Source organism: Anastrepha obliqua, chromosome 1 (assembly GCF_027943255.1).
Source record: "Anastrepha obliqua isolate idAnaObli1 chromosome 1, idAnaObli1_1.0, whole genome shotgun sequence".
Classification (NCBI taxonomy): Eukaryota; Metazoa; Arthropoda; class Insecta; order Diptera; family Tephritidae; genus Anastrepha; species Anastrepha obliqua.
This window is the reverse complement of record NC_072892.1, coordinates 131,842,370-131,857,948: the sequence shown is the minus strand read 5'-3', so window position 1 is coordinate 131,857,948 and position 15,579 is coordinate 131,842,370. Positions and strand designations below refer to the sequence as shown.

At 36.1% G+C, this 15,579-nt stretch overlaps 1 protein-coding gene across 1 annotated transcript in view; it reads left to right on the top strand.

Annotated features, from left to right (window-relative positions):
- LOC129237257 (uncharacterized) overlaps window positions 1-4,672 on the top strand; it is an 82,045-nt gene extending 77,373 nt beyond the window's left edge. The window contains exons 5-6 of the mRNA XM_054871874.1: window positions 3,773-4,073; window positions 4,173-4,672. Coding sequence (XP_054727849.1) covers window positions 3,773-4,073; window positions 4,173-4,258 — 387 coding nt within the window. The 3' untranslated portion in view covers window positions 4,259-4,672. The remainder of the gene's footprint in view (window positions 1-3,772; window positions 4,074-4,172) is intronic.
- The last annotated feature ends 10,907 nt before the right edge of the window (window positions 4,673-15,579 follow it).

Sequence of the window (15,579 nt, the reverse complement as noted above, 5' to 3'; positions counted from 1 at the left end):
TTTTTGGAAAAAACACTTGCTATTTTGTTCAAAATTTTGCGAAAAAAAATTTTAATACTTTTTCTACAAATTTTTAAAGTTTTTATTTTAGTTTTTTACTGTTTTTACAATTTACTTTTAAAACATCTTTTTCCTGAAAAAAATTTTTTTTTTAATTTCAAACAAAGAAAAAATTTTTTTTGTTAAAAATGTTGGGAGCAAAATTGTTAATATATTGTGGTTTTTATTATACCTCTTCTATTTTTAATTTTTATTTTTAATTTAAGCAACATATCCATCACACTTATTTAAAAAACAATATTTTTTTTTTGTCTAAACTTTTGGGGGAAATAAATTTTTACATATTATTAAATTTTTTTAATATACATTTTTAAAATATACTTTTAAAAAATTTTTTTGGAAAAAATTTTACTTTTTATTTAAAAATTTTTAACTTTTTATTTAAAACTTTTTTACGATACAATTTTTGTGTTTATATGTTTCTCTTTCCTTTCTTAGTGAGTTCAACTTTTCTGTAACCACAGAAAAAAATTTTACCATTTTGTACAAAATTTTGGGGAAAAAAATTTTAACATTTTTTTATACATATCATAATCATATCATTATCCCTTTTTGCAAATTTTACAATTTGCTTTTCAAAAATCTGTTTTTGGAAAAAATTAATTATTTTCGCCTAAAATTTTCATGGAAATAAATTTTTACATCTTATTAAAATTTATTATTCGACATTTTTAAAATATACTTTTTTGGAAAAAAAATTTACTTTTTATTTAAAAGCTTTCTACAGTACAATTTTTGTTTTTATATTTTCCGTTTTCCTTTTTTAATGGGCTCAACTTTTTTGTAACCACAGAAACAAATTTTACCATTTTATTCAGAAATTTGGGGAAAAAAATTTTAATATTTTTTTATACATTTTTTAAGTTTTTTATTATACCTTTTTGCCGTTCTTACAATTGCTTTTGAAAAATCTTTTTTTGGAAAAAAATTATTTTTTTTGCCTAAAATTGTGGGTAAAATAAATTTTTACATATTTTTAGAATTTTGATTATACATTTTAAAACATACGTTTAACCCTCCGATGTTCGGTGCCTCTGGCCAGACCCATACAAATAATGTAAGAAATACGGTTTTAAAAATAATTTTATTTATTTATTTGAACGGATTAGTATTAATTACGAAGAGCAATTGGGTTTACAACTATATAGTTGCATGGAATGTTCATTAAGACATATGGGACGATTACATTTGCTGCAGTTATAACGAGTTTTACGTCGCTTTTTCGAAGAAGAAGCAGCACGATGACCCTGTTGAAGCAACTTGAGCATATGATTGTTGCTGTGCTGCATCTGATGTCGATGGACAAGATTTCGGTACCTATAAGTAGCGAAATTATTTATTTTAAATTAGTAAATATGAATACATGCATACACATATCTTTATACGCGGAGATATATGTAGGTGTGTATATAATTCATACTCACCTTGATATTGAAAAGATGATTGTCTTATATGAGCAAACCTCCTACTAATGGGTTAGTCGCCCGTTTCGTCATATGTGGGATAACTAGCTGCCGTGCCAATTCTATGATAAATGAGCGCCTCTTATCACTCTGCTTTGCCGGATTCAGCTCGTCATAGGTGATGAAAGAGGCCAAACCGGCAATATCAAGCATATTATAAAACATTGCCAGTGGCTAACGGTTTATCGAGCGTTTGCATGAATAGCCAGTCAACATTTGATCCATTGTATCTACCCCCGCTTTAAATTTATTGTAGTCCAAAATTTGATCTGGCTTGAATCCTTTCAATGGATCGGTGCTTTGACGGTAATGCGCAGTGGATAACATAATTACTGGCTTTTTCGGCTTTGCCATATACGAGCACAGAGCGATATTATTATTGTGATAACAAAATAAAGTGCTTTTAACATCACGCTTCGGGTTAAGCAATTCATGCGGAATGAAGGTCTTATTTTTTCTTACGGTACCGACGAAAGCCACTCTACTACGATCCATCAACATTTCTGCCAAGTTGTATGTTGAAAAAAAATTGTCAGCATAAACAGTCCTACCGCTTTCCATATAATTTTCCATCAATTTCATGACGACCCGTTCACCTTGATTCGTTTCTCGCTGGCCACCTGGTGGTTTTCCGGTATAAATTATACCTTTCAAAGGGTAGTTTGAAACAGAGTCACAAATCCAGGTCACAGGAGACAGCAATAGCTTGAAAAGAGCTTTATGACTCGGTGACGCTCCTCGTAGTGGCCCTTTACGAGTAAAAGTTGTAACATTGTGACAACGAGGCCTTCCAGGTGGTGGAGGATTTGAATTCCACATCTTACCATCTTTCGACCTGTATATAAGGCCCTGGGTAATAGATGTGCTGCATGGTTCCATTGTGGTTGAAGCCTGAAGGGCGTAGGTTCTCTATACAAATTCTCCATATCATCATGGTTTGCATCCAGAACAGCCTCTAACTCGATTTCCTGTTCTATATCTGATGCTTCACCGAAGTCATCTTCATCTGGAAAATATTCATCATCTTCCACGTCGCCACTTGTTTCAAATGGATCGGACTCCTGTCCCATAATTTCTTCAATTTGTGCCTGAAGTCGCTGACGTTCTTCCGGACTCACATTTGCTGCACTTAGCTTACGAAGCAAATGCGTCATCACATCAACTTCATCCATATTTACTTGTTCCATTTTATTAAAAAAAATACTTCCCACTAATTAAAAAACACGTATTCACTTTAATTGTCAAATGTCAACTAAAAAATTATCTCTGTCGCTGCCTCCGCTAACAGTTTAGTTGTTTACACCTAACGGTTAACCAATTTACATGAGAAGCTTATATGGGTCTGCACAGACCCATGTGAGCTTAATTAACGAAATTAGTTTAAAGTTATTATTTTTACAACAAATATAGCAAAAATCTTAATTTTGCTACTTCATTGTGTTTAGCACACTACATTTTAGGAAGTCATGGACTAAGAAGCCTCAGATATTAAAAATAAAAGATCTACAAACATTTAAAGATCGAATGGGTCTGGCCAGACCCATATGAACATCGGAGGGTTAAAAACATTTTTTTTGGAAAAATATTGTACTTTTCATTTCAAAATCGTTTGCTATACAATTTTTGCTTTTATTTTCCTCTTTCCTTTCTTAATGAGTTCAGCTTTTCTGTAATCACAGAATATTTGGGGTTCCGGCCTTTGATGCTTAAATCTTAATTTGTTATTAAAATTTTTGGAGATTTTTCTTATATATTTCCTAAATTTTTATTTTATTTTTATTTTTTAAGACCAAGTATACTTTTTAAGTAAAATTTTTGTCCACAGATTTGTAAACATTTTTTTTTACATATTTGAAAATTTTTGAAATTAAAATTTTGTTTTTTTTATTTATTAAATATTTATATATTGGTTTTCTTTTATTACAAAACAAACATTATATTTACAATAAAAAAAAAAGAATTTTGAAAAAACATTTTACTTTTGTTAAAAATTTTGCGGACAAATTTTTTTTTTCTCATATGCAAAGTTTCTAAATCTCTCTGTAATTTCAAATATTCACAACAACTCTTCTTTAGGCTGCAGTCGCTAGCGTCAAGCATCGTTTATTATTGAATGCCAACGAATTTCCTCACTGAACCTTTTATGAATTGTTATGCCTGTGCACTTGTACACATTCATTCACTTAAAATATTTTGTATGCAACTTTGAAAAAAAAAATGATAAAAAACTCTGTTCTCTCTTACCGTAGGCACCCTTAAATAGCCTGCAACCGCAAGTCAATGAAATCACCCGCAACACAGACGGTTTCATGCTGTACGCCAGCTCATTGCAGCTACGCATACACATCGACGATCCACGTTTCATATCGAAAAGCGAAATTCTGGAATTGAGGTGCGTAGCAGATATAATGGACATATCGAGTGTGCGGCGTGAAAGCAAGGTGCGTGCCACCATCTTGGCACTGCGCGATGCAGGACACAAGCAACGCCTATTGGGACAGGGCAACGATGGGGATGCGACGAGTGGACACTTTCGGTGCGGGCGGCGAGGTAAAGAAATAGACATTAGATATACTGAAAATGTTTCTATGTCAGTACAGGGAAATACTTTATAACTAAATTCTTTCAATTTTTATTTGTTGTTTTTAGAATTTTTGCATCTCTACATTTTCTGGTTATGTTTTCTATTGTTTGCGCGATGGCCACTACAGCTGCACACCTGTGATTGGAGTTAGCCACATGCAAAGGAGATCATCAAACCGTGCCAGCTTCGAGCATAATTGTAACTTAGTAAATCAATGGCTTTTTAAAAACTAAGCATTTGGGAATAAAATGCAAAAACATACCTATGCATACAAACATACATATTCACACAGCATTTAAATTGCATTGCCACAAAAATGCTCATACATAGAAACCGAATACTGAGGAGAATACGGAAACGAAATACTCGCACAGAATTTAGATACACTAAGGCTTACCGGCACCAAAATAAATGCATGAAAATAGCTACTTCTCACACACACACATATTCACGAAATAAGAGAATCACTATAAATGTTGACTGAAAAATAGGAAACTTTAAAATAGAAAACAATTAACTGGGTGTATGGATTGCAACAGCATTCGAGCAGAATTGTAGTGTATACATTAGGGATGACAATTTTTTCGATTTTTGCGAACGGAAGACTTTGTTTCGTGATGCCATTATTACAATCGCAGACTCCGAAATTAGTCGCGGGGTTTAGGTATTCGTTATTTTGCAACAACTTAGGTTGGAAAAAATTGCACCAATATTTTTTGAGAAACTCTACGAAATAGAAATATTAAATAAATGGGTTTTAAATTTACTTTGTTATCTAAAGTGAAAATTATTTATTTAGGAATAAAGCAAAAAAAAAAAATAGTTAAAATTATACTTACTTACTTAGCTGGTACCTACAACCGATGGTCGGTCTTGACCGCTATGAAAATGTTGCTCCAATCGGATCTGCATTGCGCGCGTTGACGTCAGTTAAAAACACCAAGGGCGGTCGGGTCGTCGTCGACTTGGTCTTTCCAAAGTAGCTGACCTTTTTCACGAGTTCCACCAGTACATTTCGAAAGATCACTTTCTTTGCTGGAGCGTATTAGTCCATTCGCGCAACATGTCCTAGCCAGCGCAGCCGCTGAATTTCAATGCGCTTCATGGTTCCATCTTATCAATATGCATTATTCACGAAAATCGGACCATGCATCTTGCAAAGAATTTTTATCTCGAAAGCTCCTAATAACCGTCCATCGGTGTTCGTGAATGTCCAGGACTCAGCGCCATACAGTAAGACCGGAAAGATGAGGGATTGATAGAACTTTCTTCGTGCATTGAAAGAGGGATCCGCTTTTAAATTGCCTACCCAGCCCAAAGTAGCAACTTTTGGCAAAAATTATTATTCGCTGGATCTCTAGGCTGATGCTGTTGTTGGTGTTTATGCTGGATCCCAGGTAGGCAAAGTCCTTGACTACGCCAATCGCAACCTGCTGTTGACTATTTGGTAGAGTGGGCCAAAAAAAAAATGTTTAAGGATCGAATTCTATGGTAATAGTGCGAAAAAGTTGCACCCTTAGTGCATTCATTTCATATTTATCAAATCAGAGGGAGTATTGTGCTTTGTTGTCAAACTGAAGCATAGTTTGACGGGATGCTAAAGTACACCGAATGAATCCATCCCGAGCGTCACTTCCGCATACTTGAAGCGATGCCTTAGTAACGAGTTTCACCATTCGCTCCACCGCAAGTGTGTGGCATGGATATTTAGAGAACGGCCAATTCTCATACACATTTGTTACGTTCGTTAGCACGGGGGTAGAGATTATATTTACCGAAGACCAGTTTATTATTTTGCTGTAATAATCAGCATCAAAATCGAGATTGGGTAGAGTGCGACATGCATGTAGTAAACTACATATTTCGCGCTTGCAAAATTTTTGCCAGAGCAACGAGGTGAATTTCTCGTCTCTCATCAGTCATCATTGTTAAAAGGATGTTTTCCTGTAGAGCAAAATATGCGTTCCGAGAAATAGAAACATTAACAATATCTCAATATTTAGGTGCGAGGTACCGAGTCCGTCTGATAGTTTCAAACAGGAGCCTTGGCCCGTTTTCAAAAGAGCTATTATTTCGTATTTTACCACATTGGGACATAGACGGTCAGTAAATATTTTACAAGATCTTTGAGCTTAGCTGAAGGTCGAACTGTTGAAATATACAAACGCAAAATTCTATTAGCCACCGAGCGTAGTTGATTCGACCAGGATCACAAAATATAAGTACCGATGGGCAAGTACCTCTTTGGATTGCCTTTGATATTTCCAGCAAATACTTTTGATATTTGCTGAGATCCATAGTTAAGATGTCGGGTAATTCACAATTAATAGGTGCATATTTCACCACTTCAAGGTTTTCGCAACCGTTTAGTTTTGAGCCAATTTGACCACTAAATGATTTCGGCCCAGAAGTGACACCATCTATGAACTGGAAAATACTTCGAAACGATTGTTCATTGAAATGGAGGAGGCATATCGACCACTGAAGCGAACCCCCCAGTTTATCCTGCAGGCATCTTAAGATCCCTCCTTTTGGTCCGGTATTAACTGCGGTTTCATCACAACCTACTATTGCTAATTACTTCATAACTTGGTAGTTGATGAGCTGGCAAATCTTTAGGACTTCCAAACAATGGGCAATTAACGTTTGTCTTAGGGAAAATTTGGTTAATGCCATTTTCGTCATATAAACTTTTAATAGAAAATTATAATTGAATGCTTTTATACGAAACAATATCGTTCGAATAAAGCGGAAGAAAAAATAGACAAAGTAATTGAATTTTAATTTGAAAAGGTCGAGCCAAGGAGCACCAGGAGTTTTGGTGGCTCCTAAAACCCTCAGGCTAAAGAGCCCATTGTATTTAAAGCTCTGGAAAGGGGGTAGATAGTCAAGGAGGGAAGGAGAAAAGTATCAGAGAAAAAGATAGGAAAGAATAGAGACAGAAATAGAGATAGTTAGTCCTGTGAGAATTTTCCAGATTCTTTGGCAAATCTGTAAATATCCTTCAGTTTTAGAGAACGAATATTATACTCATTCTGACGACATCGGAACCCAATACTCGTAGTCGCGCTCTAGCAAAGGCAGGACACTCACAGAGAAAGTGCTCAGTGCTATCTGCCTCCTCCAAGCATGACAGGCACACCGGGTTCTCGATGATTCCAATGGTGGTCATATGCTGACCCCATGGATTGTGTCCTGTAATGATGCCGACCATCAACCGAATATCTTTCCTTCTAAGTTTTAGTAGAAAGTTTGACAGTTTTCTGTTCGGACTTGTCACAAAAGACTTTGCAGTTCTGCAGCGTTCCAGACCGGACCATCGCTCCTTATGTAGATTGCCTACATAATCGCTGATCCAATTCTTGATTCCTGCATGACTGATTCCGATTATTGGCTCTGGCCGCTGTGGGGGCACCGCTGATCCACGGTTGGCCAATTCGTCGGCAATTTCGTTTCCTTGAACACCGGAGTGTCCCGGAACCCATATAAGTACAAGCCTGTTTAGTCTTGCGACAGAATTAAGCTTCTTCTTACATTCTTGAGTATCAGGTCATCTTTAGGTGCCAAAAACAGTGGATACTGCTCCGACAGCAACTTAAAGATTTCTCTGTGTCCCGAAGTTCCATCTTCGTGCCAGAAACCATATTTATGGAGTCTACACATTGCTTTTATTGCTTCCTGTTGTATCTTAAGATCCAGGGGAAGCAAATCAAGCATAGCATTTAGGGCATCACCAGAGGTTGTACTCATGGCACCCGTGATGCATTAACATACACTTCTTTGCAGCCTGTATAGTTCCCGGATTGTGGACTTAACCATGCTCCGTCGCCACCAGACCACAGAAGCGTAAATGAAAGTAGTAATTACTGTAACTTCAATTCAACTCGCAGTACAAGGACGAGCTACTGGGAGCTCCATAAACGTGTTGCTTGATCAAACGAACTGAGTGGAGTGTAGTGAATTGAATTCTTTCGGTGGGTTTTTCATATAATATTTGTATATAAAATATACCGGTATGATAACTAATAGTATTTTCAAAAAAGTTAAAATTGTAAAATTTAAATTGAAATTTCAAAATTTGAGGCCTCTGCTGGCGACAGAAGATATCGTTCGATTGTGCTGAAATTTGGCACACACCGTATTAGTCTAACAGTGCAACTTTTCTGCACTATTAGAACTCGATGCTCAAAAAAAATTTTTTTTCGGCCGCCTCTACAATTTAGTTGTTGACATAATGTTCTTTATCTTGCCCTCAAAACCCACTCGACGGGATTATTTTTAAATTTTCTCCAGCAGTCACTACCCGCTGAATAATGCCAACAATGTCGATATCATCAGCGTAAAAGAGCAGCATGAGACTTTTATAGAAAATAGTGCCTGAGAAGACGATGTTGGTGGTGCTAATAATTTTCTCCATCATCAAATTAAAAAAAAAACCACATGATAAGGGATAGCCTTGTCCCGCTTCATTTCAATGGCTCCCAAATATCTTTGGCGATTCTCACTATGCCACTCTATGATTTTTGTTAAGGTCATTTTGCCGGATGAGCTTTGCGAGAATCGCAAATTCATACATGGGGACATACCGGTGATCCCTTAGCGCACTGTCGAATGCAGCTGTGTAATAGGCGAAAAAGTGGTGGAAGTGCATCTGCTTCTCTTGAGTCTTCTCCATGATTTGGCGTAATGTGAAAGTCTGGCCGCTGGTTGATTTACCGGGCTTGAAACCACACTGATAAGGCCCAAACAGTTTGTTGACGAGGGGTTTCAGCTTTTCAAAAAGTACGCTTGATAGGACCTTGTATGCGATACTGAGTAGGCTTATCCCATGGTAATTGGCGCAGTTCGCAGAGCCACCTTTCTTGTGGATTGGACAGAGAACGCTGAGATGCCAGTCTCTGGGCATGCTTTCGTTCGGCCATATTTTGCCTGTGAATATTTGCATGCTTTTCGTTAGCTCATCACCTCCGGCCTTGAAGAGCTCTGCTGTCAGGCTATCCACATCCGCTGTTTTTTTGTTCTTAAGCCGGGAAATAGCTCTCAATACCTCGTCATAGTCGGACGGTAGAACATCGACACCGTCATCAGAAACTGCACTACTCAGATCAACTTCTCCAATGGTGGGGGTGTTCGCGACATCCTATTTAGTAGCATTTATTAACAATTTAACGTGAACATAAATCATAAAAAAATTAAGTTATGTCGAAAAAAGAGCGAAGCAAACAAACTGTAAAATGAAAAAGGAAGAACTTAATTGTATTATTTATATTCAAACCTCCCTGTAGTAAATGGCCGTTCACTCATATTATTTTCATATTATGCGAATAATAATATCTCAGTCATTTGAAAAGTTGAACATTGCACAAAAAAACCCAGCTGATTTCTATCACAAAAGTGCGGTAAACTTAAAATGCTTTTCAATTATAATTTTTTTTTTTTTGCAATAAAAGAAGTTGCTTCTGTCTTCATTTCCATGCTTTATAAGAGATTTCAACTTCTTTGGGACTTAAAATATACCAAAAGCCCAGGATAGACATCCTTTGTATGCATACAAAAAATGCCTGCTTCAAAAACACTCGTCACACACACACTCACATAAGCGAGCAAAAATAGTAAAAATGCGCTAAAGTTAAAGGAAATGTTGTAGTCTGTAAACTGATATGATAAATCATAACTATCTGAAATATGTAAGACCTTAGAACAAATAAGAAATTTATTTAAGAGGTTAGCATGACATGCAAGTCCCCTAAAAGTAGACTACTAAATATGTTCTACATTATGACTCGACTGCATCGGCAGTAGATTCTCGCTTATTTATTTTTTAGATAATTTGTATTATATTTCCTCTCAATCGATGGGAGCGTAAAAGAGATATTGTAAATAACTATTACTCACCGCAGATTGTTTAACATTGATGTGATTAATGAAATTGTTGTGTTTTCAAGAAAAATCAAGCATTTATACTTTAAGCAATTGACTAAGTATGTTACCTATAATGTATAACTGTACATTTTTAATGTAATAAAAATAATTATTTAATAAAGTAAATTAAATTTAATCATTGTTATGCTGATTTCTTGAAAAAGTGGAAGGTAAAAGGTTAACACTCATAGGAATGTTTTCCATCATCTTTATTGTCTGATGAAACACCAAATGATGGAAAAGGTCTTTTCTAACAGCGGTCGCCCCTCGACAGGCAGGAGCAAACCTTTGAGTGTATTGCTGTCATGAAAAAGCTCCTCATAGGAATTACTGGAATTACGAAAATAGGCCCGGAGACAATTTGTGTTCCATGACTTCTATTTTCTTATTCAAGTAGAAAGTAAAAAGAAAAAGAGAAGAAGAAGATAGCTTAAGTTAGGTTAGCCAGTTTGCTTGTCTAAGACAAGGCACTCGGTAGCCTGTGATATCTACATTTGACTTTCATACCTACCCAAGTTGCTTAAACCAGTCAGATTTTGTTAAGAAGGTCATTAATCCCTTCAGTGAGAAATTTTCCTAACTTCTGAGGTTTTCAAAGAAATAATAGCCAAGATATTTGGCACAGCTTCTTTGAAGTTCATAACGTTCACAGAGGAGCTGTTCTACTGACTCAATTCCTTTCTCATTTCCACAACTCCTACAGAAGACACTGTAAGGTACACCCATTCTCTAGGCTAAACATTTTGTCCTTTTAAGATTCAGTTTTAACCATAGCATTTTGGAGACCCTGCAGTTAGTAGTCAAATACCACCGTCTATTGGTGTCCGTGATTACGCTCAAGTCAATCGCAGCCCGTTCGCTGAAGATCAGGTGCAGAGCCTTTCCTTGCACACTCTTCCACTCTTTCATTTTTCTCCACTTCAGAGTGTGCGAGCACCCAATAAAGTGTATTGTAGTGATGTTGAATAAGCGAGAGCGACTTAATGCGTTCTTTAACACATCATGAGTTGATTCGCACTGAGGCCAATGCCTTGGTCGCTAATTGATTATCAACAAAAATCGTAAACTTTGCCGGAGGTAAGTCCATTAGTCTTATCGTTTTTGCTGCTTTGTCTACGAGTATAACGTAAATCTCAGCTTGGAAGACGGCACACCAGTCAGGGGAGTCTAAAGGAGCAATTTGAGAATAACTTTTCCGAGTACACTACCGATCCAGTGCCATTGTTCATCTTTGAGGCGTCAGTATAAAATGGTGACCACGATCATCTGGTATGGCTTTGGTTTTACAATCCTATCTGTGGGGTATTTGTATTTTATAGTCTATGAGGTATCTTGGGGACCTGATAGTCTGTTTTCGATGCGTCTTGCAAGCTTTCCACAGATGGCAAAACTGATGCATGACCGTCCGTGTTTTCTTTTAGCATGTCTGCTGCTTTGCTGGCTTTGCCGCTATCTCTTTAACATTTATATCAATGAGTGGATTATGTAGGATCACTTCCTGCACCGCTGAAGAAGAAGATCATACTGGCACAATCTGGAATAGCAGGAATTCTAACAGAGAAGCAGACCAAACACTGGTTGTTCTATTGTTGCATTCATGAATCAATTGTTTGGCGGATTTTACCTGCAGACGTGCTCGTGGTGAGCAGTAAAATGATGTAATTTCCACGTAGTATTTGTTAAGAACCGTATTTTAAGTAAAAGTAGTAAAATCCGAAAGGACCTAAATTTGTACATGTTTTATTTTAAAACAATTGCTAGATGACCTTGACAACCAAAACCTTAGAAAGCATATTTTACTATGGGGGAAATAAAACTGAATAAAAAAGACAAATACTAAAATTTTAAGTAAAAAAGGAGGAAGTTGAGATCAGAGAAATACTCTGAATCCATAAATGAAACACAAAATATCTTTCAAGTCGCTGTACTAAATCCCCGCATAATATTTATAATGTATGCTTTGTTAAAATAATTCAATAATGTCTTTCCGAGCAGTAACCCGGTTAGGAATGGTGCAGTCAGTATATGCTTAGAAAGATGCTAATTCAGAAGATATTTGTGACTGTATTTTTTGGAAAATATTTCTCATTATTACATATTTGTTATTTGTTTTCATATTTGGGAACTAGAAGTAGAGGCAATAAAGTAAAATGATGTCAGCAGTTATCACCGAACAATTCTACATACACCAGATTCACAGGCTTTTTTGACTAAGACTAGAAGGGCAATAACTGCAGAGCGATTCCAGTTGTTGGCTATTCTAACCAAATGGCCTTAGATAGAATTTGCCTGTTCAAAGATCAGTACAAGATTTTGAGACATTCGATATATACATGCGATATCTTTTATATGCATGCGATATTTTCATATACCAGCGATATTTTAGACAGGCGAACGAATTTGTATGTAACAGATTGCATAACTCCGTGAGAGAATATGTCGGGTATGTATGGTTTTTTTAGTAGTAAATTAAATATCTCTGTTTCATTCAGGGAGACAGCGACCAATGGCTACTGAAATTTTCCTTTTAAAATGTGTGCAGTCTTGAAAAATAATAACAAAAATTAATGACCTACCTAAGCCTAAAAAAAAAATGTTTTATTTTATTTATAATTATGTAGCCAAAATGTTCCAAAAGATAAAATTGTTTCATTTGTAAGATTAAGTATGATAAGAAGCATATTGGAAACATTAAAAAAAATTCTATATATATTTTTTTTTATTTATTTATTTATTTATTTATTTATTTATTTATTTATTTATTTATTTATTTATTTATTTATTTCTTCGAGATATAATTACGAATAATTAGTGCACAATGAGCAACTACGAGTATATAACATAAAGAAAGGCACTCGTAGCTGAAGCTATCTGAGCTGGGATGTAATGAATGTTGAAAATCTTAGTATAGAGCTTTTCAAAATCAAATATCTACGGTTTGTTTCTAACATTTTATTTTTTTTTTCTAATCTATAAGAATAAAAACTAAATAAAATACACTTCGCTACTGAAATTTATGAGGTCTCGAAAAGTAATAACTAAAATAAATGACTTAAATAAATTACCCTTTCTGGGTATTTGGCCGTGCTCCTCCTCCTATTTGTGGTGTGCGTCTTGATGTTGTTCCACAAATGGGGGGACCTACAATTTCAAGGCAACTCCGACCGGCAGATATTTTTATGAGGAGCTTTTTCATGGCAGAAATACACTCGGAGGTTTGACATTGCCTGCCCGGAGGCGACCGCTATTAGAAAAAACTTTTTCTTAATTTTTGGTCTTCCACCGCGAATCGAACCTGAGTATGATAAAGAGTAAATTGAATTTTTTAATTTTTAAGGTTTTATAATTTTGAGGTTTAATTAACATTGAACATTTTTGTTTAATCGAATATCTTTTGATCGCATCCAAGGTTTTATAAGTTTTTTGGAAAAAAATGGTATTAATATTAAAAAAATTTGGAATAACATTTTGTTTTTTTCATTTTTGAAAAACACGTCCTAAAAAATACAGCTCTTGACAAGCGCTTGCATAGGTAGGGGGGTGAGGTGGTTGTTTCTATAGGTTTCTTTTCAAACCATCCGGTAGCTTTAATAAACGAGCAAATCTTGGTTAGTTTTAGATGCGCTATATCCGCTACATCAATTAAAAATGTCATATCAAGAGTGCGGAGCCTCCTTTCCGCGAAGCTTTCACACTCACATAAAAGATGTCTGACTGTTTCGTCTTCTTCTGTATTTAGACAGCTTCTACAGAAATCAAAGTACGGCAGCTTGGCTGCCTATTAAACAAGGGCCAGTTAATACCTCTATCATTTTCTTATAGTTTCTCTGTTAAATCGTAACAAACTTTTTGATCGACCGCTGTTCCATTTCGCCCAGGTCTGTCTGCTTAATCGCATGTTGAGAGGTTTTGCAAACTTGTATTTACCTTTTCGATGGTTTCCCTGTCTATAAGTAATTTACAAGTAGCTATAGGAATGGGTATCAGCGCCTTATCCGGTTTGAGATCGAGCGTTTTACCGGTTCGTGCAAGTTCATCCGCCTTGCAGTTTCCTGCTATATTGCTGTGGCCTACTGTGTCCACCTACTCTGTTGTCTAGTGTTGAGCCATCTGTATAGATTTTTATATCATTTTCCTCAACAATGATCCCATTATCCCATTTCTCTTTGGAAGGAAATACTGTGACGAAAGATTTATCTAAGTTGATATCCTTGGTCTTACGAAATCCGTTGTAACAGAAATGCGTGGGAATTTATCTAAAATTGAAGAGTGTTCTCTCTGGTTTGTTCTGAGTAGACCGATTTCTCTTAATCTGAGAGCTGTTTGCTTGCTGAAATGCTCATAGGTAAAGCATAATGTTTAGTGCTTCTGTGGGTGTGGTCCTTCGGGCCCCGCATATGCAAAGACTGGCCATTCTTTGTACATGTACCATGGTTGTTTTGAAATATAACTTATCTAAAGCCGGTCACCATACTAGCCTACATACTCGTATATAAAGCGAAAAGAACTATAACTCGTATGAAAATCCCACCGTTCAACTTTCAAGAACTACTGAGGATTTTTTTTTTTCCTTGTTCACTCCTCGTGGGAGCATACGACATCGACAAGACTCGGTTTGGTGTTGGTTTCGTTAATCTATTTTGATTTCTGACAGGGTAGGTGATTAACCTGCCGCTACTGAGTATAGTCTCAGCTACTAGTAAAAATAGAAGAAAACTATCTTGACGAGTATTTTCCCAAATGACAAAAAAATTTGGTCGCAAGAATTTTGAACAGCAAGCAAACTTTTGTGTAGAATTATTCGTGATATTTATTTTGTAAAGATAATCCCTTTAAAATTTTACACCTTAATTCATCCATCCATAAAACCAATTTTTAATGACCCGCTGGAGGACTTCAGTCGGTATCTTGAGAATAACTTCAAGAATGTAGGCTTCCAATGCCTCACTCGAAGTTGGTTTAACCACAAAGCATTCAGACTTTAGATACCCCCGCAAATAAGAGTCCAAAAGTGTCCGAGACGAGAGATAAATTGCTCACCGAATTGACGACGCAGGAAATCCATTATTTCACGGGCTATATGGCAAGGTGGTGGCCTTATTGGAACAAATAGTCTGAAGATCACGGCTTTAATTACCGAATTTTCAGCATCAAAAAGTTGCTTATGATGGCGCGATGACGTTTGCCATTCACTATTACATTGACGCCAGCCTCGTCTTTGAAGGAATATGGGCCGATGATTCCTCCAGCCCATTGCTCGTAACAAACGGATATTTTCAAGGTACATCCCTCGGCTGTTATTGAATAGCTTCGGTTGCTCCTCCGCCAAATACCGCAATTTTGCTTATGAACGTAGCCATTAAGCCAAAATGGGCTGAACATCGGTATGTTGGCCTGAGCACGCGATAAACACTGAACAGAGCGTTGATTTTCTTTGTAGAATAGTACGATTTGTAAAAGTTGTTGTCTTTCCATGATGAAGTGTCAAAGAATATTGGAAAAAAATGTATATCTAGTTTGACAGTAGTCATGCGTGATCTATCAAAAAAA